Source organism: Hippoglossus hippoglossus, chromosome 6, assembly GCF_009819705.1.
Source record: "Hippoglossus hippoglossus isolate fHipHip1 chromosome 6, fHipHip1.pri, whole genome shotgun sequence".
NCBI classification, from domain to species: Eukaryota; Metazoa; Chordata; class Actinopteri; order Pleuronectiformes; family Pleuronectidae; genus Hippoglossus; species Hippoglossus hippoglossus.
Window position 1 is genome coordinate 22,781,146 of NC_047156.1, and position 24,737 is coordinate 22,805,882.

The 24,737-nt window shown below is 40.9% G+C and overlaps 3 protein-coding genes across 6 annotated transcripts in view; 2 read left to right on the top strand and 1 right to left on the bottom strand.

The window, feature by feature from the left end:
- Nucleotides 1-1,378, bottom strand: part of mon2 (MON2 homolog, regulator of endosome-to-Golgi trafficking) — a 39,769-nt gene extending 38,391 nt beyond the window's left edge. For 2 of the 4 annotated variants that reach the window (XM_034586925.1, XM_034586924.1), the window contains exon 1: nucleotides 863-1,378. In XM_034586925.1, coding sequence (XP_034442816.1) covers nucleotides 863-970 — 108 coding nt within the window. In that variant the 5' untranslated portion in view covers nucleotides 971-1,378. The remainder of the gene's footprint in view (nucleotides 1-862) is intronic. The other 2 variants (XM_034586927.1, XM_034586926.1) reach the window with 1 other exon arrangement.
- Nucleotides 1,379-4,545: 3,167 nt separating this feature from the next.
- On the top strand, nucleotides 4,546-8,430 carry LOC117762559 (5-hydroxyisourate hydrolase-like). Its single transcript, XM_034586934.1, has 4 exons — nucleotides 4,546-4,655; nucleotides 5,883-6,019; nucleotides 6,824-6,959; nucleotides 7,548-8,430. Exons 2-4 carry the CDS (start codon nucleotides 5,886-5,888, stop codon nucleotides 7,635-7,637), a joined length of 360 nt encoding a protein of 119 aa, XP_034442825.1. The 5' UTR covers nucleotides 4,546-4,655; nucleotides 5,883-5,885; the 3' UTR covers nucleotides 7,638-8,430.
- Nucleotides 8,431-9,270: 840 nt separating this feature from the next.
- Nucleotides 9,271-24,255, top strand: LOC117762557 (AFG3-like protein 1). Its single transcript, XM_034586931.1, has 16 exons — nucleotides 9,271-9,528; nucleotides 13,159-13,243; nucleotides 14,445-14,527; nucleotides 15,329-15,478; nucleotides 15,746-15,817; nucleotides 16,252-16,376; nucleotides 16,858-17,128; nucleotides 17,673-17,810; nucleotides 18,300-18,453; nucleotides 18,543-18,650; nucleotides 19,683-19,808; nucleotides 20,151-20,261; nucleotides 20,455-20,570; nucleotides 22,370-22,570; nucleotides 22,676-22,870; nucleotides 23,897-24,255. Exons 1-16 carry the CDS (start codon nucleotides 9,397-9,399, stop codon nucleotides 24,122-24,124), a joined length of 2,295 nt encoding a protein of 764 aa, XP_034442822.1. The 5' UTR covers nucleotides 9,271-9,396; the 3' UTR covers nucleotides 24,125-24,255.
- The last annotated feature ends 482 nt before the right edge of the window (nucleotides 24,256-24,737 follow it).

The window sequence follows — 24,737 nt, forward strand, 5'->3', positions numbered from 1 at the left end:
TAAGCAAGGATCATGATGGGGTGTATCATTTGCAAATTTGCAGGGCTCAACAATAATGTGACTCCACCACAAAGTCTCTTGCAGTAAATAATTATAAAGTGGGAAATAAAGCTGCAAGCTACTGTTGTCTAATGACAGACAGGCTGGTATTTTGAGTATGATCCTGTGATTGTGTTCCATATTGTCGTTGTGCTATGGCAACACAGGTAAAAGTCGTGCCAATAAAGTTCACTGAAAAAAAATGTAATTGAAATTGCCAGACTTTCAACTATATCAATAAAACCCACTATACGCTATTTCAAATGAAGATACAAGTCTGCATTGAAGGTTTGGTTTACCTAAATAAGTCTTATGTCTCTGAAAAATAATGTTAAGTAGTAGGTGTGGTCTTTTTTTCCCCTTTGGGTAATTTGGGGAGGATATTACATTTAAGGAACTGCAGCTCCAAGTCAATTTCAATAACGGCAGAAGCATATTCACATTGAATAAACCTCGCAGTTCAAATGTGAATCAAACGTGAGTCAGTGGAGGTCGCGTTAGTTTCCCTGCTCTCTATGGAGGCTCCAGTCTGACACCAGTGACCAAACCGTGTGATACAGGCTATTAAAACACCGGTATGTTGTTGTACTGGAACTCCTGGTGCCTCAGAAGGAGCAGCAGCGGATGTAACTTTGAATTCGCCCCACACAGTGTGAGGACAGCTCGGTGTCCACATCCAGAGGCCTAGCGATGACAGAAGAGCCGCTTCACACAGGCTACAGTGGAAAATGCACATGACGTGTCTAACGTCTAATTCACAAACGACACCAGCGGCGCAGCACCGAGGTGGCGGCTCGGCGCAGCTAGCTAGCCGGGGGCTAACCTCTTTGACGGGGGGGAATTTCTTCTTGCACTCCATGGACAGGGAGCGCAGGTCCGTCTGCATGTTCTCCAGCAGCTTCTTCACCGCCTCGGGGCTGCTGACCGACATCTTGGTCGGCGGCGCCTTCGACTCTGGATCTCGAGGAACTTCACACGACGAGTGAATGCGGGAGAGCAGTCGCCCCCCAACCGCCCATCCACGGCGGGGGAATTATAATCCGTCGCTACGTTATATTATTTTCTCCCTGGAGCGAGAAAACGAGCAGCGCCGCGGTCCATTGACACCGTGTCCCACTTCTCTGCTTCGGGCGCCCGTCCGCGGCTTAGCGGCGCTGACAGCGGCACATGTTCGGCCCCGTCACGGCGCGTTCACACCGGCTCCGTGAAGCAGCATCGTCCCGTCGGATGTGTGTTTTATAAGAGCGCTGACTGATCGAGGGGCTCTGGCAGGTTGAGCAGCCTGTCATCAGATGCCGTCAGCTCCGCTTCCCTTCCCACAATGCTCCGGTGCACAGTGACACGTCACGGGGACTTCCGTAAACAGAGACCGCTGATTCAGAGTCGTGGCTACAGCGACCCCTGCCGGAAGAGCTGCATACAGCCTCCAATACAGCTCCCCCCTGCACCCCAGTATCACCGACCCGCGGAGCCGGAGAGCCCCTGTCCAGCCCCCGTTCAACACGTACGCATGCGAAAACGTGTAAAAAAAAAATATATATATATATATATATATATATATATATATGTATACGAATATAGTGTAATTTAACAAAGAAGCAGAATAAGAATTATTATTATTGATAGTTAAGGACTGAGGCTCATTTTTATTTTTTCCATAGTGAAACAGAACACTTTGCTGACAGGGTGCAAAAACGATTTAAACAAGAATGGTACCAACCGTTGTTTAAGCGCCCGTGGATATATGTCTGGGTGCATGTATACTGGGGGTGTTCTATTGTACAAGTACAATAATAAAGGGCCCTTTCATCTACTATTGGTTTAGGTCATTTGTAAATCCACCAATAAACATGCATAGCCATAAACAGCCATTGAATACATTTTTGCATTTCCTTATCTACACTTAAACCAATAAACTACATTAAACTGAATTAATAGAAGCTTATGAAGTTCATGTGCCCTGCAACGCCATGCCACTAAGAGAAGGAAACAGAACATAGAACCTGTTTTAACCTCATCTAAACTGAAAATTAATTTCAGCACTCTATGATTGACAAATAAATACACTTGTGGCATAAAAGTGAAGTGGGTTTTAAGCCTATGACGTTTCAGCTTGTGGAATGTCAACATAAATGGTGGTGATGGGCCGTGGCAGGACGGGCCTTTGTCCTCCCGTCCTCACTGGCAGGTGGAGCTCCGCAGCCCGAGCAGGGGGCTGTATGGTGGGGATGCCATCCACCAGTGTGGTGAACTCCTGCCTGGTTGTGAAACCTTTGTTCCTGCAGAGTGAACAAAGAACAGTTGTGTTGAACATTAGACATAATGACGTTAATGTGTCAGCAACTTGTGAGGATGATAAAGGTCTGAATCTGTGAATAAACTGTGAATAAAGAAGAGTCTCACCACTGAGAGAAGGTGTTCTGGTTCACGGAAAACAGCTGGATGCTGGTCCTGGTTGTGAGTGCCGGGTGGGAGCAGACTGCATTACGGATGGCGTTGTAGTCCACGGACACTGGACACCCCTCACTGTTCTGCTGCAAGCTGTATGAAAATGGCCTCCACCAGCCGGCTGGTGTCAGGCCACGTTGCTGAGCCGTGGCCAGTTCCGACCATACAAGCTGTAACCATGTAAAGACAGATATGTTGACAGAAATGATAGAAATTGACATATAAAGGTTGCCAAGGCACATGACAGGGTTCTACAAACACACCGCTTTATGCTCTCCATGCCAGGGATAGTGCCAGTTTTGTCCTTCTTGAACCTCCTCTTTGTCAACTGGTCACTGTAGCTTGATGGATTCACCACAGGGCCTTTGTCGGCATAAGGGAGGTTCTCCCGTAGCCCTGCACGATCTCCTCCACCTTGGTGCAGCGCTTGATGAGACAGTGGGCTAGATGGACGACATGCTGGTAACTACGAGCACAGTCAGGGCCCACGCTCTCCTGTGATATACAGAAATAAGACATGACACACGCTGCTAATAGATGCACTGTATGATTGTGTGTGTGAATGGGCGAATGGCAAACTTTAATGTAAAGTGCTTTGAGTGGTCATCAAGACTAGAAAAGCGCTATATAAATACAGGCCATTTACAGACCATTTACCATTTACATCCATTCGTAACTTTCGCATCAAACAACAACAACAACCTGATCAACCGGCATCATGGAAAAGCTTGAGCTGAACAAACCGTTGAGCTGCTGACAGCGTTGACCTGGGAAGAGGCTTGGGGCTGCTGCTGCTGGGAGGGATCCAACCAGTCCAACAACTCATCAAATTCCTCCTCAACATCCTCCATGTGCTCCCTCTGCTCTCCACCATCCTCCTCATCCAGATCCAGCCCCTCACTCCCGTCAGGCTTGTCGGGTTCATCGGGGAAGTCCTTCAAGACCCGGTCCGCCTGTGTGTACTGGTACCTGATCCCGATCAGCTCCCTTGAAGAGGAAAGAAGAACACTACATTACAGTTGCTTCTGTTTATGTCTTCAGTGTTTTCAGACTGGAGTGAAATCTCTGAACAGTGAGGTCAGATTCAGACACTCTGTTTTCCTCAGTGTTTCATGGGAATTTAGTTTCTTGCTCAAAGCTGCTTTGGAATCTAAAGAACACCAGTGTTGTTAAATGTTAAATCTGAAAAACAGTTTTGTGGAGGAAGAAGAATGAGTAGGTGGAAGTGAGAGGCTTTACAATATTTACCAACAAAGTTTATGCTGGTAGTTAAAAATCAATTTGGAATTGCAAACCTGCCAAAATAGACTGCAACAGAAAATGACAATAATAAAAAATATGACAAGGAGCTGTAATGTGAAATGCACAGAATTGTGATTGTCTCCAACATCACAGCTTGTATTTCAATTCATTTTGTGTATAATACATATTTTTTTGTCTTTGGATTTCTCACTGTTTCTGGGTTTGCTTATTGTGGTAAATGAACCAATGTTCTAGGGTCTAGATTCTCCCTGATGCTCATCTATTGAACTAATGATAGTCATAAGAAACAGCCCTGCATGAAATCCACCCTAAAATGTTCATTGTGATATATATGAATTAGAGTTGTTTTGGGTTGCAGTTTTAGCTAGCTGGTTTGTGCTTCTGCATATCTTTGCATTTGCAACAGTATTAATGGTCCCATCACCGCAATGTTAAAGAAAGTGAAAAAATATTCCTTGATCCGACCCCTTAATTTAATCTACTCTTAAAGTGAGTGGGCCCTCTTCGGCTCATACCTCACCCATTTTCAAGTTTGAATAAAATCAGTTCAGCAGACAAACAGCAACGAATACATAACCTCCTCAGTAGAGGTGTCTATTGAAACAACAGCAATACTGCTGAGAAGATACAATATATGACAGGACTATAATAAAAGAATGACTTTACTGTATGTTACACAGTCCTAATTAAATCAGTTAATCATCATCAGTCAGTTAATCACATGCTGTGGACTGAAGGAAAACTGCCCCCATGTTTTAATGATTTATTTGACTAAGGACAACCTTTGAGGTCTGTTTGCAGTGCATGCTGGGTAAGTGTATCTGGGCAGTGGGCTTGTGCAACTGGTTGGATGAGTTTTGGTGACTAACTGAATTCGCTGCAGCAGAGAGGAGCACACTGCAGAGGTGAGTCTTCTCTCACAACAAACACTGAAACTCAGACGTTAGGGTTTCTCTATTTCACATTATGCCGTGGCATTTTATTATTATTCACCAGTATATTATAGACTGTATATACTCTATAAGTGTATATTATAGTGTTCTGACATCTAAAAATTTCAATTTTTTTTATTTTTCCTCACATTATCTGTACAGATGCAAGTTGTTATTACTCAGCACAGTTCTCCTGCAGCGACCAAAAAGTTCAGAGTTAATCAGTCTTTAAGTTGAGAACCATCTTCGTCTTCATATGCAGAACAGATAGAAAGCAGCTCCTCTTGAAAATAGAACAATAATTGACGATTCTAAATGCTGGATCATGAGATTTTTGTCAGTGGAAGTAAAGGGCCAAATGTTAAAGTCCTTGGACTTGTTTGTTTGACTGAGAAGCACAGGGCTTATGTACTCGTCAACCATTGATTTTCTTTTAAGTTTTGGAATAGATTGAATCATTTCCTACAGCATGATTTAAATATGTGTAATTGTGAATTTTGTAGTGGGTAGTTATTTTAGTATAGTATTAATTTATTTTAATATAGTATAAGTTTATCAGCATAGTAGAAATGTTGTCTCTTTTCTGTTTTCTCTTGTATTTTCCCTCATGGGCACATGTTTAATTTGTAAAGATGTAGATATGTGGACAATGTGTGTTGGTGTTGGTGAAAATCCTAAGAAACTTAAATAGTTTATAAATAGAGTGAGAGCTCTTAATGCCCTTTAACAACGTGGCTAAGCAGTTAATACAGATGTTAAAAAATAATTTTCCTACAATTCGTATCTAGGGGGCTGCATCTTACCAGGGATTTATTAAGAAACTCATTTTGTTGATTAGTTTAGTATAAATTTGACATTACAGAAAATCTGCTGTGTTTGAATTTACATTCACCCAGCTATGCATACGAACAGACCATAGACTTAAACACACACGATGACCATAAATGTGCAACAGATGAATTCATAATGGTCATAGAAAATATGCTGTTTGAATGACCTGTAACATTTTGTCAAATAGTGGAACAGTAGTGTGCATGCAAATGTACTAAATCACATTCCTGCAAACGCTGCAATCATCCAGTTAGGAGAAATCAATCAAATGTCGTCATTGTCTGACTTCAATGTGAAGCCAGATGTGACTGTATGTGTGACAGAAAGGAATATACAGGTGAGGCTGACCTGTCCACTCCTCTCTGACAGCTCATGGCAGCAGCAGCATCCAACCCTCTGACGACTCACGTGCTGAACACTGGAGATGGCATCCCCGTAGCCAAGATGGCGGTCAGCCTGCATCGCCTAGACTCCGAGCTGATGATTTGGAACATGCTGAGTGTCGGGTAGGGTTTGAACGGGCGATGCTGAAACTGAATTGAAGGGAACAGTTAACAGCTGAACTTATTATTTTGTGAAAGACAATTAAACCTCAAATCTAAATTTTGAATTCATCGTCAATGTTCTTATCATTACTATATAACTGGGAATGAGGGGGCATGTCTCAATCACTTTATGTGAGGTTCATTCTCTCACTATCCCGCTGCCATAATCCAGAGTAGATCAGGGAAGTGTTTTGGCTGTTAGGGCTGCCAATATCCTTTTCATCCCCAGGTAATATCTGCATCCCAAAAGGAACAACTCCAGACATCACTTGGTTTTTCCATATTTCAGTAAAAATTCTCCAAACAGATACCAGAATTGATTAAAAGAACAAACCGAAATTTACACATATATTTGTAGCAAAGAATATATTTTTTTGTAGAAATCAAATAAACACCATTTGAAAGGATTTGTTGAAATGATTATGAGAAGGTATCCATTATTAGAGAAACAGTTTTGGGGGTCCTTCTGTTAAGTTTTCTTTGAGCAGCATGTACAGTAGCAGTCATTGTTTACCTTCTAAGTGACAGCATGTATCATCTGCAGAACACAGTAGATGTACAGAAATTCAAGGTCCACAGGGCAATGGAATGACTCTGACACTAAATCTTGTGTTTCAAGATGCTAAATATTATAATTAATGTTGTGCCATGTGTTGTTTGTCAATATAAAAAACTGAACGAATATAGGCCAAAGCTTTTCTTTGTTTAATGAGAGTTTCTGAGTTTCAATCAACCTTCACGACTCAGCAGTTTAATGATTTTTAGGACAACAAATGAAGATGGCCGCTGCCCAGGACTCATCAGCGCTGAGGCTTTCACCTCCGGCATGTACAAGCTGCGCTTTGAGACCGGTTCATACTGGGAGGGTCTGGGTCAGACCTCCTTCTATCCGTATGTAGAGGTGAGCTTCTGGATTTCACTTTCATAAACAATATGTTATTGTTAAATAGTCCAGTGCTGCTATTATGTTACCTTGTTGTTATTATTTTTAATGTCACTGTTTTTACCATGTTAAGAGCCTTTGAGTACCTTTTAAAAGCACGATAGAAATAAAATGTTTTATTATTATTAAGTGATTATTAGTACAAACCGTGTACAAACAGACATAACTCACAAAGGATCCACTTATCATAAGCCGTTTTCAGACATGACCTGCAGGTAAAGTCCAAAGAATTGGTTCCGGAGTTTACCTGCAGATTACCTTTCACACATGCACAACACTGTCACGTGTTAGAAGCTCCATCAACCCCCCCACTCACTCGCTGTGATATATGAACCCAGCAGGATTCTCCTGACTTTCTACGGACCTTACACTAGGAGGCCAGGTGGAGAAAGGCTGCAAGAACTTTGGAGTGTCTCACTCAGACATTTCTGTTCACAAATACTTACTGACTTGGCATGTTTCAATATAAATAGAAAAATGTGTCCTGTGATTTTGTGTCTTTTTATTTAACATTTTTACTATCAGTACTTTTTTGTATGTTTTCAGGTTGTATTCACCATCACTGAGCCCCAGCAGAGGTTCCACATCCCATTATTGATGAGTCGGTTCTCCTACAGCACCTACAGAGGAAGCTGAAAGGGAACATTTCACTTTTTATTTTTTCTCTCTCAAGTGCAAAAAAAGTGTACAACAGCAGACAGAACAAGATCATGGCCATGCAGCATATATCATACATAAATACGAAGAAACAAGTAAATAAATAAGAGTTATGCAGTTGGTAGGCTACACTACCAACAAGGCCCATGTTTACATGGAAACATCAACACACACAGCCTACGTTACAGTTGACGGCTTTTCTATTCCGTGAGATACGTTTTTTAATTTCATTCATCAGAGTAGAACTTTTCTTTATTATTTTTGTTGTAGTCAGGAAACCAAACAACACATTTTCCCTTTTCAGTGACAGATTGTTCCCAAAACTCCTAGAGCACTGGTAGCTCCAAAGCAGAGCTCAGAGGACAAGCGGCTGCAGCTTCAACACCCTGACCCAGCCATGGACATAGATGGAAAGTTACATCTATTTATTCATTTCTTATTGATATAAAAATTTTCATTGAGTAAAAAAATGTGAAGCATCTGCCACAGCTGAAATCATTAGCTGACTTAATTTCCCTACTTTAGATTGATTATTCTAATTAGACATGGATAATGGTTCAACTTAAATTACAGTGACAAATCAATATTGCAGTCTAAAAGCATGGCACTGAAAATACAATGTTATCACTAAAATGGTAATTTATCTGGGGAGTATTTCAATATTTCAAGGTAATGACAAATATATTGTTGGCTCTTTACTCCACATGGCTGTGCAATTGTATCTAGAAATCAAGTGGAACCCAAGGGCTAAGATGATCAGTTGACATAAAAATTATATGTGATTGATAAAAAATCAAAAATCAAAAAAAGGATTTTTATAGAAAATGCCAAATTATACCATTGGTCTGTGAATTAAGGCAGTTCCCTTGTTTTCTTTGATATAAAAAATTATGTGTTTTGGACTTTTGGTCAGACAAAGACCCATGAATGCTAACATGGGCTTCAGGAAATTTATCAAGGACATTTTCACTGTTTTCTGACTTTCTGAATCAATTAATAGAGGTCGCATCCTTAACAGTTCTCCTGTGATTGAATTATATGGCCCTTCACAATAATTCTGATCATTGTTTTACACACAGAAATAGTGGAAGAGGTTTCTTAAAATACAACTTTTAAAACAAAGGAGCAAAATATAAACATGTTAAATCCTGTTTTAATGTGACTGTGTGGTGTCACACATAAAAACATACAAACAAGATGGAGGATGGAGAACCTCTTGCAGATGAATATTGAGTATTTCAGTGGTGCAAGTTTCCAATAACTTTTAAACATGTAATGATAATAGTGTCACCACGTGTTTTTGTAACAGTTACATGTAAGAGCATTAGAAAACGTCTCTGTCTCAGCCAATCAGAGTGAAGGTGTATTGTGGCTGACACACAGTGTTAGCCCATCTCATACCTGAATGTAATAAAGTCATATTTAAACAAAATACATGGATTTACGTACATCATGTCAGTTAGGTATATTATCTAATGGTAAAATTGTATTTTGTGATTCCAAATAAATTTTCAATCGCTAAGAAACATGCATTGTCACAATCATTTCAGACAGGCACGCGCAGAGACGGGCTCGTGGTCCTTTACATCATCGTCGTATGATCCCGTTGACATTTCACGCTGTTGCTCTTCTTCAATAACGTTTGCAGCAGCGACACAGCGAAGCTTCCTGACGGGAGTTAAACGAGCAGAACCGCGGGGGTTTGTGACTGAGCGGCTGGGCAGGCGACAGACGGAGGATGTCTCAGGTGCTGAGGCTCCTCTCGGCAGTCGCTCTGCCTCTCTGCCGGCCTGGGGGAATCCGGGCTCGGCTCTTCGCGGTGAGCGCAGGACGGCTCTTCACAGCAGCATATCGGAGCTCCGCTGCCCCGGTAAGTGAAGGTGGAGGATTGGGGGGGGGGAATGTTGAGTGAGAAACGGCCCAAAAGGCCGCAGTTAAATGTCCTCATGGAGTTAGATTTAATAAGGGAAATGTAGCACGTTCGAATGCGTGCTGCCAAACCTCGTTACAAAACCATTCCGTTTAGTGTACGTTTGTTTAGTTAAGAACAATATGACGAACCTTACGAAACAATTTAAGTCCTAATGCCTTTTAGAAAACCTAGTTTTCCATTCGGCACAAGTCTGACTCATCAGAAAGCGTCTGTTACCAGAAGAATCCGATGTTTTCTATGTGAAAACACTGCTCGCTTCTAGCTGACCTTAATGCTGCGACATTGTTGTGACGCAATAGTTAGCTTTCTTTTAAAGCGACTTGCGAAGTGTCTGTCACTTGTAGTCGTACAACTACTACGTCTACTACTACTAATACTACTACAACTACTTACACCAGTATTTAGCGTGGATATGATGCCAAAGAAATTTACACCAGTGTTGACAGAAAGTAGCTATGAGTAGCTAGTAGCATAGTCAACCATTAGAAGAGCCTCTAAAGTCCCGATGGGTGATAGTATCACATTCAGAATCAGAATCAGAATCAGAATTTTTTTTTTGCCAAGTATATTTACACATACAGGAAATTGCCTTGGTGTGGTTGGTGTATTTGGACATAAAAACAAAAATCGGACATAAAACAACAATATATACAGAAAGAACAATACGTTATGTTATGGGCACGTGCGGTGCTAAGGTGCAGTGATTGGTTCCGGGATAGTGCCAATAATATATAAGTTATAAATTATGTGCGGGGGGGCAGAGTCAGTGTGATGCAGGGGGCTTGTTTGTGAGCCCCACTGCCATTCCAGCACTTTGTGGATTTAGTTGCTTATTTGTTGGTCTGAGCTTCTTAAATAAAAGCTGACAAGTATTTGCGATACCTTCACTCTTTGCCAAATAAACTAAACATATATGTATATATAATAAACAAGTTATTGAAATAGATGACCTTGGATGAACAGTTTTTTTTTCACAATTGTTTTACACACTTATAATAAAATAAGTGTAAGACGTAGCCCTGTTCCATTTGTTTTAGTCTTTTTAGTGTCTCTTGACATGCTCACAAAATTAAGGGAACACTTAATCATCACAGTATAACACCAAGTCAGTTAAACTTCAGGGATATCAATCTGTCCATTTAGGAAGCACAAGTGATTGTGAATCAATTTCACCTGCTTTGGTGCAAATGCAAGTAACAACAGGTACAATGGAGAGGCAAAAGCAAGACAAGCCCTAACATGGGAATGGTTTTACATGTGGTGACCACAGACGGTTGCTCTTTCCTTATCCTTCCTGACTGATTCTTCTCTAGCTTTGTGTTCTGCTAGTGTCCTTATCACTACTGGTAGCATGAGGTGGTACCTGCAGTCCAATCAGGTTGCACAGGTAGTCCAGCTCCTCCAGGATGGCACATTTATACGTGCGGACTAAAGAAGGTTTGCTGTGACTCCCAGCACAGTCTCAAGAGCATAGAGGAGATACCAGGAGACAAGGAGAGCTGGACAGGGCTGTAGAAGGGCATCAACCCAGCAGCAGGACCAGTATCTGCTCCTTTGTGCGAGGAGGAACAGGAGGAGCACTGCCAGTCTTACAAAACGACCCTTCAGCAGGCTACTGGTGTGCATGTTTCTAACCAAACTGTATGAGGGCCCAAGGACCTCTAGTGGGACCTGTGCCCTGCACCGTGCAGCTCGATTGGCATTCACCATAGAACACCAGAATTGGCAGGTTGCCACTTGCGCTCTGTTTTCTTCACAGATGAGAGCAGTTTCACACTGGGCACATGTGACAGGCCTGAAAGAGTCTGGAGATGCGGTGGTGAAAGTTATGGTGCCTGTAACGTCATCCAGCATGACCAGATTGGCGGTGGGTGGCAGTGATGTTCTGGGGAGGCATATCCTTGGAGGGTAGCACAGACCTCCATGTCATAGCCAACGGTACCCTGACTGCGGTTGGGTACTGGGATGAAATCCTCAGAGAGATTGTCAGACCTTACGCTGGTGCAGTGGGCTCATGTGGCCAGATTGTTTCTGCAGTTCCTAGATGACAAACGCATTGATGCCATTGACTGGTCCTCATGTTCCCCTGACCTAAATCCAATTGAGCACCTATTGGATGTTTTGTATCGGTGTATCTGACGCCGCCACCTACCACCACAGACTGTCCAGGAGCTCCCTGATGCCCTGATCCAGGTCTGGGAGGAGATCCCCCAGCAGAGTGCCCAGACGTTTTCATGAGTGCATACAGGCACGCGGCGGCTATACACACTACTGAGTCACATTATGAGTTGCCGTGATGAAATTCACTTAAGTTGGATTAGCCTTTGATTCAAATTGTTTACTCTGATTTTCAGTGTGGTTTTGCATCCAGCCCTCAATGGGTCGATGATTTTGTTTTCCATTGACCGTTGGTATGTCATTTTGTTCTTAACAAATTATACAATGGACATCAGTAAAGATTTTCAACTTGAATAATTTGTTATCAAGATCTGATGTTTGATTTATGTGTTCCCATAATTTTTTTTGGGCAGTTTATTTATGTCAGGGGTTATATGATTATCATATACATTATTTCTAGATTTGAAGTGTTATTGGTGTTTAGAACTTTTCATATAGACAATACTCGAAACATAAATGTCACTGAAGCCAATTTCATTATAATTGATGTTCAAATTCCCCGATCCATTTTAAAATCACTGAAGCTAATATGTGGTTTCAAGAGGAGGATGAATCGATCAATATTTTCCAGTGTAACATTCTTTTCAGGACCAGATTCCCTCATAATGTTAGTTTCCCTCTATTGCAGCTCAAAGCACAAGGTGTTTCATGCTAGAAAAGCCGTCACTGCAGAAGAAAGGCCCGACGTTTATATTCGACACGAAACAAACTGGACTTTTAGGCTTAAAACACAGTGTAAATGACGCAGCTTCGAGTTGAATATAAATGTCGGGGCTTGCGGACACTTGGATAACACCATGCTAGCGGCATGTTGTGTATTTTTTGACTGGAAAAACAGTTCATGCTGTAGCCTTAGGATTTCCTCACAAACCCACTTAGACCAAAACAGCTCCAGCTTACAAAAGAATGTCTGTCAATCAATCAATCAAATTTTATTTGTATAGCCCATATTCACAAATCACAATTTGTCTCATAGGGCTTTAACAGGGTGTGACATCCTCTGCCCTTAACCCTCAACAAGAGTAAGGAAAAACTACAAAAAAATTCTTTTAACAGGGTAAAAAGAACATAGAAACCTCAGAGAGAGCCACATGTGAGGGATCCCTCTCCCAGGATGGACAGAAGTGCAATAGATGTCAATGAGGTTATTTACTTTTCTTTGGCTCTAGTGAATCAATAATTCTGAGCTAATTCTGACCTTGTTCCCTACATTTTAAGTATTCCACTGCTCACTGAGTCTAATGCAGTTCAGAGGTGAGGTCAGATGTTTTAAATAGAAGTGAAATTCAGAGAGAGTTGGTTTAACTGTCAGAGGTCATATTTGCACAGCCATACTGTGTATATATAGTAATAGACGAGCTGCACTAAAGGCAATGTGGTCTTTTGCAGAACGGCTATCGGATTCCAGCTCACTTCCCATTCAGTCGCAGATTCCAGACGGCACAGCGACGACTGTACTCCAGTGAACCCAAAGGTAAGAGCTGCTGTGTCCAAGACAAAGAAAGCTGGTGGAGTGTGTACATCCCAAAAGTTTTATCTTTGATTATTAAAGGTCTTGAAAATGAGATGGACCCACAGGATATATGTTGGTGCAAATTGTTATGAAAAGTTACCATGGCATGTTAATTTGTTGTTTCTAAAGTGTAAGGGTTTTGTTTCATGTAGGACATTTCCCTTTTAATGTATACATATGTTTTGCATGTATTGGCCACCATTCACCATGCTTTTAAATCAGTTCCAGCAGGTTGATTCACTAAAATTTACTTTAAAGGGATAGTTCACTGAAATTCACCCATTATCTACCCACCACTATGCCCATGGAGGGGTGGGTGAAGTGTTTGAGTCCACAAAACACTTTTGGAGTCTCAGGGGTGACCAGCATTGCAGCCAAATCCAAAACAATTGAATTACTGGTGATCAATTTTTCAAAAGTAATAAAACAACAGAATATAACATACTGCTTGTGTGGTGTCATCCAAGTGTCCGTAAGGCCCCACATTCATATTTGTGTCGAAATGGTGTCATTTACACCGTGTTTTTAGCCGAAATGTCCTCTGATATCCTCGTTGCAGCAGCGTTCAGGTTCTCACACACACACACACACACACACACACACACACACACTGCACACACACACTGCACACAAGCTCTTGCCCAAGGTCACGTGTGGGGTAAATGACAGCGCTTTGGGTCGAATATGAATGTCGGGGCTTCTGGTCACTACACCAGCAGTATGGAGGCATGTTAGGTTTTTTTGTGGACTCAAACACTTCACCCACCCTGCCATCGGCATATTGAGTAGATAATGAGTGAATTAAAATTTCCCGGTGAGCTATCCATTTAAGACAGCAGCACAAACAACTAAATGAACAATATGTAATATCTAACCATTTCAAGCACTGATGTTAAACATGTCAACTGAGAGATGAGAGCAAAGATGTATAATATTGACATTTTCTGTGTTGTGAGACTGTTTGATGTGACGCTGTTGATTCTTAATAGATGTTCTGGCTGCAGGTTGAGGTCTTTATGTTTCAAATGATGGAATCAGTTGAAAAAATAACATTGATTACTTCACTGAAAGAAGAGCTGGGATAGAATCATTCACAGAACTGGAAACCAGGCTGGAGATGGGTGTGACAGATGTATAATAGAACCAATAATCTGAGTTTCAGATGGAGGAGGAGGAGCTGGTGGAAGATCAGGAGGAGGGAATAGAGGAGGTTCAGGAAAAGACTGGTGGAGCCGAATGCAGAAGGTTTGTGAAGTCAAAATCTCATCACATTTAATGTATACACTTGTCAGTGAAAACAACAGCTCAGGTTGTTTGTCAAAAAGAAAACATTTGCCGGCCAGACGTCTAACCAGTGACCTGCTGCTCAAGACATATGCATTACATTACATTACATATCATTTAGCTGACGCTCTTATCCAAAGCGACTTACAATAAGTGCATTCAACCATGAGGGTACAAACCTAGAACAGCAAGAATCATGTAAGTCTTTAAAAAACGCCAAACTACAAGTGCTACATATAAGTTCCATATATAAGGGCAACTAAACTTTATTTATTAAAAAATATATATATATAAACACCAGAGTTGACGATGGTTATTAGGCATCATCTTCTTAACCAAGGTGTAGTCGGAAGAGATGTGTCTAGCTCAGGTGAAACGAACCCTAGACATTCAGTAATTCAAGTCACTCCAGACTTATCTTTTCAATATGCAAGTGGAATCTAAAATGACAGCTGTGATGACATCAAGTTTCCTTCTAATTGTAATAAACCTATTTATTGAGCAATTTTCTAAATCCATATTACAATGTGCTTTACAATGGCAGCAAATTAAAACAGGCCTGTCATAAAAGTTTTAAAATGGAACAGATGAAAAACAATTGCATAAAACCCAATATGGTATGTGGAAAGAGAAGTAGGGAAATTAGACCTCGGTAAGATCAAGGAACACTTTCAGATAAAAGTATGTCTTAAGGATGGACGGGGCGCTGGAATGAAACTTGTAACCTGTTTCTAACACTAACATTCACACCTGTCTCTTTAGGGTGACTTCCCGTGGGATGAGAAGGATTTCCGTTACATGGCGATCACCGTGGCCGGTGTCAGTTCAGCTCTACTCTACTTCTTCTTCAGAGACAGTGGCAGAGAGATCAGCTGGAAGGATTTTGTCCATCGATTCCTTGGCAGAGGCCTGGTGAGGAGCACTCTGGGACAATTATACTGTGATGTACTCAATCATTCTCTTCAGGCCAGGCAGGATTTAGAATCCAGGTCAATTCTGAACATCCACAGACCAGAAATAAAATAAAACATCACCTTGGAGCTCTGATGCTAATGGTCCTGTATTTACTACAAATCTATAGCTAAAGACTTGATTTCTCAGAAGCAAATGCATAGTTTCTAAGAAAAAAGAAGAGAATGAAAACCGATTTTTAAAATAATTTTCTTTTTTTATGTCCAGGTGGACCGGTTAGAGGTCATCAACAAACAGTATGTCAGAGTCATCCTGGTGCCGGGAGCTGATGCTGATGCGGTGAGAAAAAACTAAATGCATGTTGAAATGAAATCTGAGATTGAATAAGAGATGTGAATTTAACTCCCCCAAAATTATATTTGGTACATTTATGAATGTCTGCTGCATTTTGGCAAATCTGAAATCACATTGAATCTGGTGTAACAAGGGGACCACCAAAGCATGGGGGGGGGGGGGGGTCATGAAACTGACTTGTATTAATAGCACAAGGCCCCAAGCACATGTTCATTGTGCCTCACTAGATGCTTTTGTTTGTTGTTCATGTATTTGAATTATTATGTTGTGCAATTGGAATTCATTTATTTATCCATTAATTACACACCAAAATCAATCCGCCATCAAAAGGTATTGGATGATGCTACATGTTATTGTGCCGTAAATAACATTACATGAACTATGTGACATCAAAAAGTAACATGAAATCATCTGTGCAGAGCTACGTTTGGTTCAACATCGGCAGCGTTGACACGTTTGAGAGGAACCTTGAGGTGGCGCACGCGGAGCTCGGCCTGGAGCCGTCCCACCGAGCCACCGTAGTCTACAGCACTGAGAGCGATGGGTGAGTTCAACACACGAACCCGTTTACGGTATGGGTCTGATTATACTGTAGGATGGACCCCACCCCCCTTTCCCAACATCTGTTTTTGAGAGAAACACTTTGACACACTTTTGTTGTTGGAGAAGTCTTCTTTTCATGTCATGATTCCACTACTGTTTTATAACATTATACCGTTCATACAGAGAATTGCCCCGTAATTTTTTTCCCTCTGTGGGAGTGGGGCCTGAACAGGCAGTCTGTGGAAGTTGAACTTCCTCTACCTCCTCAGATAAATTGCAGCTGTGGTCGGCAACTGGCGGCCTGCAGCCAATAACATATGCCCCACCAAATTGTTTGGATAATTTAGTATTATTTTTATTTCACCATAATGGACTGACACAGACAATCACAGGTGTTGTGGGTACTGATCCCTGTCATGGCAACAATGTTCATCCTTTCATTGAACCACCCTAATAATAACTATTCCTCTCTGTTCTCTCAGCTCTTTTATGATGAGCATGCTCCCCACCCTGCTGCTGATTGGTTTCCTGTTGTTCACTCTGCGACGAGGACCAATGGGAGGAGGCCCTGGTGGCGGGAGGGGCGGGCCCTTCAGCATGAGTGAGTCAACAGCCAAAATGATGAAGGACAGCATTGACGTGAAGTTTAAGGATGTGGCCGGCTGCGAGGAGGCCAAACTGGAGATCCTGGAGTTTGTCAACTTCCTGAAAAACCCACAGCAGTACCTGGACCTTGGAGCCAAGATCCCCAAGGTATCCCTGTCTGAGGCTCTTGTTTTAGCTCAGTTTCTATCACTCTAGCGCTTCACCTTCTTTGCCTCCTCATGTAATAAGTCTCGTTTTGTATTGAGTTTCTACAGTCAATGCGAGTTGTTCAACCTCTGCCATTTGTGCAGCCTGGGGAAAACTGGAGAAAACAAAAAGGCTCTCCTTTTCATGTTTAGATTGTATGGGGGGGGGGTTAGGGTTCTCTTATTTTGTGCTGTAAATCAAGAAAAGCTTGGTCATGTGGTGGACAGAATTGTGGAGTGAAAGCATGGCTTATACAGATCCATTCTGAATGCAGAAGGTGTCATTAATCTAGAGCCATTATATTTTGCAATAAACATTTTCTATTATAAGGTAAAGTGAAACCCATATATCTTGCTACTTTAATTTAACAAAGCTTTAATAATAATGTTTTTGTCTTTGTTGGGTAACTAATGTGGTTTTGAAGTTGTAAATTTGTTTGTGCAGTTCAATGTCCAGAGCAGTGAAACGACATATGATGAATGACATGTTGTGTGTGGTATCCCAGGGTGCTGTGCTATCTGGTCCTCCTGGGACGGGGAAGACTCTGCTGGCCAAAGCCACAGCTGGAGAAGCCAACGTTCCCTTCATCACTGTCAACGGCTCTGAGTTCCTGGAGATGTTTGTGGGCGTCGGTCCAGCCAGGGTGAGTGAAGGAAATCACATCAGACGTGTACTGAACCAGACGACTGTGGTGAATGTGTAGTCAAGTTTCTTTTAGTTTTCCTTAATAACTCTCTGGTTTAGGTGTGATGGATGGATAGATAGACAGAAAAATTAACCCAGATTCCTGTTGCTTCAAAATGAATTTGACAGCATGTCCACAACACCTGAAATGTTTTACCATTAAGAGAATCACATCGTTAAAACATGTGTGGCTCTGGAACTAGAGCGGGTCATCCACTAATTAGAAGGTCGGTGGTTTGATCTCTACATGCTGAAGTGTCCTTGGGCAAGTTACTGAAACCCCAAAATTGCTCCTGATGACTGTGCCAGCAGAGTGTGACTTGTGTGTGATAGAAAAAATGCAGCATATACTTGTGCTGTGTGAATGTGTGTGTGAATGGGTGAATCTGGTCGATAAGACTAGAAAAACACTATAAAAACAGTTCATTACGAATTTTCTCTACTGAAGGTGAGGGACATGTTTGCCATGGCGAGGAAGAACGCCCCCTGCATCCTCTTCATCGATGAGATCGATGCTGTTGGGAGAAAGAGAGGAGGAGGGAACTTTGGTGGTCAGAGTGAACAGGAGAACACTCTGAACCAGCTGCTGGTGGAGATGGACGGTAGGCTGAATCATAACTTGAGTCCGATTCCTGATTTCAGCTCAGAAGTTTGATGGGGTCATTAAAATGTGAATCTCATGTACTTGCAGGTTTCAACACATCTACTAATGTAGTGGTCCTGGCTGGAACCAACAGACCTGACATCCTGGATCCTGCTCTGATGAGGCCGGGGCGCTTCGACAGACAGATCTACATAGGTACAGTAGGCATTGACAAATACACATCCTGAACAGACTTGAAAAATGCTTCTTAACTGAGCCGCTGACGTCACTTGACTATTTCTGGTTTGTCTTAACTTCTTGGCGTCTCAAGCAATATAAGAAAATAACAATGCATTTGAATATCTTTAAAGTTTGATTTTGTGCTAATGTAATTCTCCTTTTAATTAATAGTTGACCTTGAATGGCTTGTTTTCCTAAAATTTGATCAAATAAATTGGCACTATGATGCCTTGCTGACAGTATCACAATATATTGCAAAATATTGAATTGTAACTCCTGTATCATGATGTGTATCACATCACCAGCACTTTGAGTGATCAACAGAAACAGAAGAATGCTTCATAAATGTACTCCTTTTACGATCAGATATTTTCTTGAAACCAATATTATAAACTGATTTCAAGGAATAAAAAATTCCCCCAAGTAAATCATTAAAATGCTTTTTGGAATGATGAGTTTGTTACACAATGACGAAGTTGTTTAATCACTTGTATTACTGCCTTAGGGCCATTTGCCTCCACCAACTTTTCAAGATGCAGTGAACATCCATGTTACTTGACTTTTAGTTACATGTCTAGTCATCAGTTCAGTTTGAGAATTCCTGAGATGACATGTTTATGAGAAATGGACGGACAATACGAAAACATATTGGCTGTTGCTGGTGCAGAGGCACAAACATTTTCAAATATTTGATAAAATGCAGGTTAATGTGGTCTCAGGCAGCCAATGCACACAATGCAACACGTCAACAGTATCAGAGTGCTTCCTTTTAATTCTTCAGCTTGTTTCCTTTCAGCTGAAACATGAATGGACTACATTTATGTCGTGCTTTTCTAGTCATAACAACCAGTAAAGACACTTTACACTACAATTCACATTCAGCCATTCATACACACATTCATAAAGGAAGAGCCATGCAGGTACACTAAGCTTAACATATAAGGTTGGTGAGTGTTTGTCTGAGACTGAGGCTTTACTCTTTTGTTAAATGAATGTCTCCTGTCTCAGGTCCTCCAGACATCAAGGGGAGGGCATCCATCTTTAAAGTTCATCTTACACCAATCAAACTGGACCCAACGATGGACAAAAACCATCTTGCCAGGAAGATGGCTGCTGCAACACCAGGATTCACTGGTCTGTAACAGTTCACAACCATTTTATGTTTCCATCATTCAAAGTTTTTGTATGAGAGTTATCAGCCTAAATACATGTTATATTATTAGAAATTATTTCATTACATTGAATCATAATTTCCAAGTTGCAGACACGTAAACAGATGAAAGCAAACAACAAAAAATACAAATGTATTATTTCAATAAACGAGCAAGTTCAAGACTAAATTGTAAATTGACGTGTTCAGTTTTAAGGAAACTAGATAAATCAGATAAATTGGTGATGAGGAAACAGCACCACCTTCCTGTGACTTTTGTTTAAGATGTGTCTTGATGGATATATTTCTCCCTGTGAATCAATCAGGAGCTGACATCGCTAATGTCTGCAATGAGGCGGCTCTGATTGCCGCCAGATACCTGAGCCCATCCGTCAACGGCAAACACTTTGAACAGGCCATCGACCGAGTCATTGGAGGTCAGTGTCATGTGACAATTTGATAAATCAGATTTAGCTTAAATTTGAACAATTTATTTTGTAATTTCCATACCTTTCATATGCACAGTGTTCACCAGCAGACATTACAGCTCTAATATCAGTAGATATTGTAGATAAATTACAGTTGATGTTTCTCTTGAGTCTCAGTCCTGGATTTTGGGTTTGTCCTCAGGTCTGGAAAAGAAGACTCAGGTCCTACAGCCCACAGAGAAGAAGACTGTGGCATATCACGAGGCCGGCCATGCCATCGTGGGCTGGTTCCTGCAGCACGCCGACCCACTGCTGAAGGTAGAGTTTACCAATACTTACACACACCTACACATGCGTTGTTATGAAAAGCTAAAAGCAATGCAGGCTAACACAACAGTCCAGCAGTAAATCCTCCATCATGAGGGTTATAATGTCCAGTGTGTGTTCAAACTCTGAGGAATTATTCTGGAGAATGTAGTTTGTGCTGCTGTTGAATTGTATTGTGTTACAGACAAAATACTAGTACATTAGTACTAGCGTTCTCAGAATAATCATAAAGTTAAATCCCCATGTCTGTTTTAGGTAATTGTATCTAATAAAGTGATTCTTGTAGTGATAAACTGCCTGAACAAAGCTGAGCGTGGGTCAATCTGAATATTTCCATTGTGCAATTATAAAATCCAAATGTCTGTATAAAATCTTATTTTAATAATAAAGAATGAATTAATGTTCATGAAAACACTCAACATAGATTAGGTTTGCACTAAATAATTTAAACAAGTAAAAAGCTTCAGTTGGATAAATGTGCAATTTAAGTCAAAAGAAACAGGAAAGTAAAACAACAACAAACAAACCAAAAAATTACTAGTATAGTTGCCTTGTTGTTGGCTTTTTTAAGTTGAAACGATTGTGTTAATCGATAGATAATTAATCGCCTAATTTTTCCGCCATTAAAAAAAATTGCTGTAGTCATGGGTGGACAGGGATAATAATTCAGGCTGGGAATTTGACTATTTTCCTGCCCACCCTTTTCAAGCAAAGGCTAACCCTATTTGTTGATGTAACAGTTACCAGACTAGTAAACAAGAAGGCGGCACAGTAACTCACTGCCATCTGACATCTTTTCAATGGCGTCTGCAACACCCGCCAACGTAATAACAGCCAACAAACCAAATGAACCACAAACGTAATACAAATCTGCAGGTTTTAATGTAATATTTCCCACTAACGCAGTAGCTATTACATTTGCAGGGATTTGTTACATTTGTGGGAAGGTGAAAATCTTCAGCCTTTAAAATTATATAAGTATCAGTTGCATATTGGCAGCCTGCAGTGTAGCCTGCTCTTGCTAGTTTTCCAGGATTACCAACCCTAGCTTTTATGCGGTTCTTTGTCAAACCTCAGGCTAAACATAATAAGTTTGTTATCAGTTATAACAGTTGAGCCAAAACCAGACTTTTGAAGACACCAACACAGGCTATGGGAAATTATAATGACTTAAATTTCTTTTATTTATTTTACAATTCTTTGACAATTTATAAACAAAAAATAAATCAATTAATCCAGGAAACAATCATCAGATTAATCACTGTTTATAGCCTGAAACCAACCAAGATATGACCTTATTGATATAGTTGGAATCAAACCTTGATATCAGTTTATGAGAGAAAGGTGGAAATAAGTTTATATTTTATAACCATGGCTGCAACAATTAACATATCAGGAGTAATTCATATATCAGATGTGCTAAAAATAAATGACCACATTAGCTTTACCTTTAGAATGGGTCCTTTTATATTCATTGAGGCCACCATGTTTTTTACAGTTGACCAAACTGGACAAACTAAACACCTTTTGGAGTTTTTATGACAACTGAAGGTTAGCACAGGTTCTCTTTCATGTTTGGAAGGGGAGGGTGAGGTGAGGGGTATTCAGCTGCAACATGCAACTTCACCTGTAGATGTCACTAGACTCTAGACACTGAACCTTTTAAGCAATAGTCACATTAAATTGAAACTGCTCATGATGAAAGTGTAAATCATGGTACTGGTAATGTGTTACCTCTGGTGCTTTGAAGAACCAAAATGTCCTGCTCAAATGCTTCTGTTTTTGTCCAGGTGTCGATTATTCCACGTGGGAAGGGTCTGGGTTACGCTCAGTACCTGCCCAGGGAGCAGTACCTGTACAGCAAAGAGCAGCTCTTTGACAGGATGTGCATGATGCTGGGAGGCCGCGTGGCCGAGCAGGTGTTCTTCGGTCGGATCACCACCGGCGCTCAGGATGACCTGAAGAAAATCACACAGTCTGCCTACGCTCAGGTACACGGCACACACCTGCAGGGTCTGCTGGGCCTGTTGGGCTCCTGATTCAGTGGAACAGGGTTTTTCCTGCTATGACGTCTTGTTCTCCTCTGTGCTCCTCAGGTGGTGCAGTTTGGGATGAGCGAGAAGGTTGGGCAGGTGTCATTCGATCTGCCCCGGCAGGGTGAGATGGTCCTGGAGAAGCCGTACAGCGAGGCAACAGCCGAGCTGATAGATCAGGAGGTTAGAGAGCTGGTGGATCGAGCTTACGCGCACACGATGCAGCTCATTCTGGAAAAGAAGGACCTGGTAGAGATGGTGAGACTCTGATACAACACCTGCTAATACTGGAGTGTTGTAGGATTATAAGAGCGGTGGGATTTGTATCATTTATATTCAATAAAAAGATTTCCAGATTCAAACAGCCACCATGCAGGCCAGGTACAAATAAGGAAAATACATTTTAATACACAAAAACATACAAGAGCTTCAGCGTCGACATGTTGTGAAATATTGCAGTATTTCCATGTTTTCCTTGTATTGTTGTAATATTTAAACTTAACAAAAGGTTGAAATCTTCTGTAATGGTCAGGCTCTGCATTCACTTCATGTCTAACAGTTATTTAGCAAAAATATATATAAGAACTCTTTATCTCCTTCTTTATTTATGACTATACTGTACACTTTACATTGCTGTTTCCTGTGGTGATTTCAAGATACAGCCAAATCTTTCCACAAACATCCTCCATGTTTCATTTCAACTTGAGGTTGTCAGCTAGAACTGGACAGACCAATTTCTGATAATTAGTAGGATAGTAAAATAAGTAGTTGCTCACCTTTATTACCTTTTGCTATAGACCTTTCAACTAATTTACAATACAGATGATAAATGTCACCAATTACCAGTGTTTTTTAGCTTAGACATAATTACGATTCTTTAAATAACTTTTAAAGCCAGGCATGAACTGGCCCCTCCCTATATTTCAGAACTCATTTTGATTCTAGGCTGAAATCAAAAGGAGACATAACCTTTGCCGTCAGGTCCCCTACACTTTGGAAAAGTCTGCCGGAAGAGATAGCATCTCTTACCCGTTTTATTTTACTTCTAAAGAAACATTTTTATAAAAAAGCTTTTATCACGTGATGTCTATTGCTCTTTTTATCTGTATCTTTATTGTAATTATTATTATTATTATTATTATTATACGGATTGTGAGTTTCAAATTATTGTAAAGCACTTTGTTACTTGTGTTGAAAAGTGCCTTAATAATGACATTATTATTATAATCATTATTTTTTTTGGGACAAAAAAACACAAGATTCAATCCTGATTTTTCTCATCAGGTGGGGCAGCGTCTCCTGGAGAAAGAGGTTCTGGACAAGGGGGACATGTTGGAGCTGCTGGGCCCGCGGCCATTTGAAGAGAAGTCAACGTACGAGGACTTTGTGGAGGGGACTGGGAGCTTTGAGGAGGACACAAGCTTGCCGGAGGGCCTCCGAGACTGGAACCAGGACAGAGGAGGGAATGCCGAAGAGACAAGCCCGGCTCAGGAAAAACAGCATGCTGTGTAGAGCAGGAAGTCATTTTTCATCTCAGCTGCAAAAACTCAACTCGGTGTGGATTTACTTTTACAGAGCCTGGGAGGTGATTCATTCATAAATGAGTAAGTTCAAAGGTCCAGTGTGTAGAATTTAGGGACATCTAGTGGTGAGGTTGCATGTTGCAGCTGAATACCCCTGACCTCACCCTCCCCTTCCAAACATGGAAGAATAGATAGGACCCGCTCCCAGTGTTAATATAAAGTATTTAAATATAAGGGGCTCATTGTAGGGTAAAGAAAAAAACAATTCGTACAATTTAGATGATTACACAATAGTGAAAACACAGGATTATTTTATGTATAGATTCCTTTCACCTAAATCTTACACACTGGACCTTTTTAATGATTCAAACCCTCAAATGAACAACTCTAATTCCTGATAGCAGCAAGTTCACAGCTTCATCCAGTGTATCCCCTCAACAGTTTTTTTTTTTTTTTTTTTTTTTTTTTCCCCTAAATAAAATGAAGGAACAGGGCAAATGAAATGACATGTTTCATTATTGGACATGAATTTGCTCCAGAATGCCTTAACACACCCATCAAACAGGAGACCAACCACGATCAGATTTTAATCTTCCTGAATG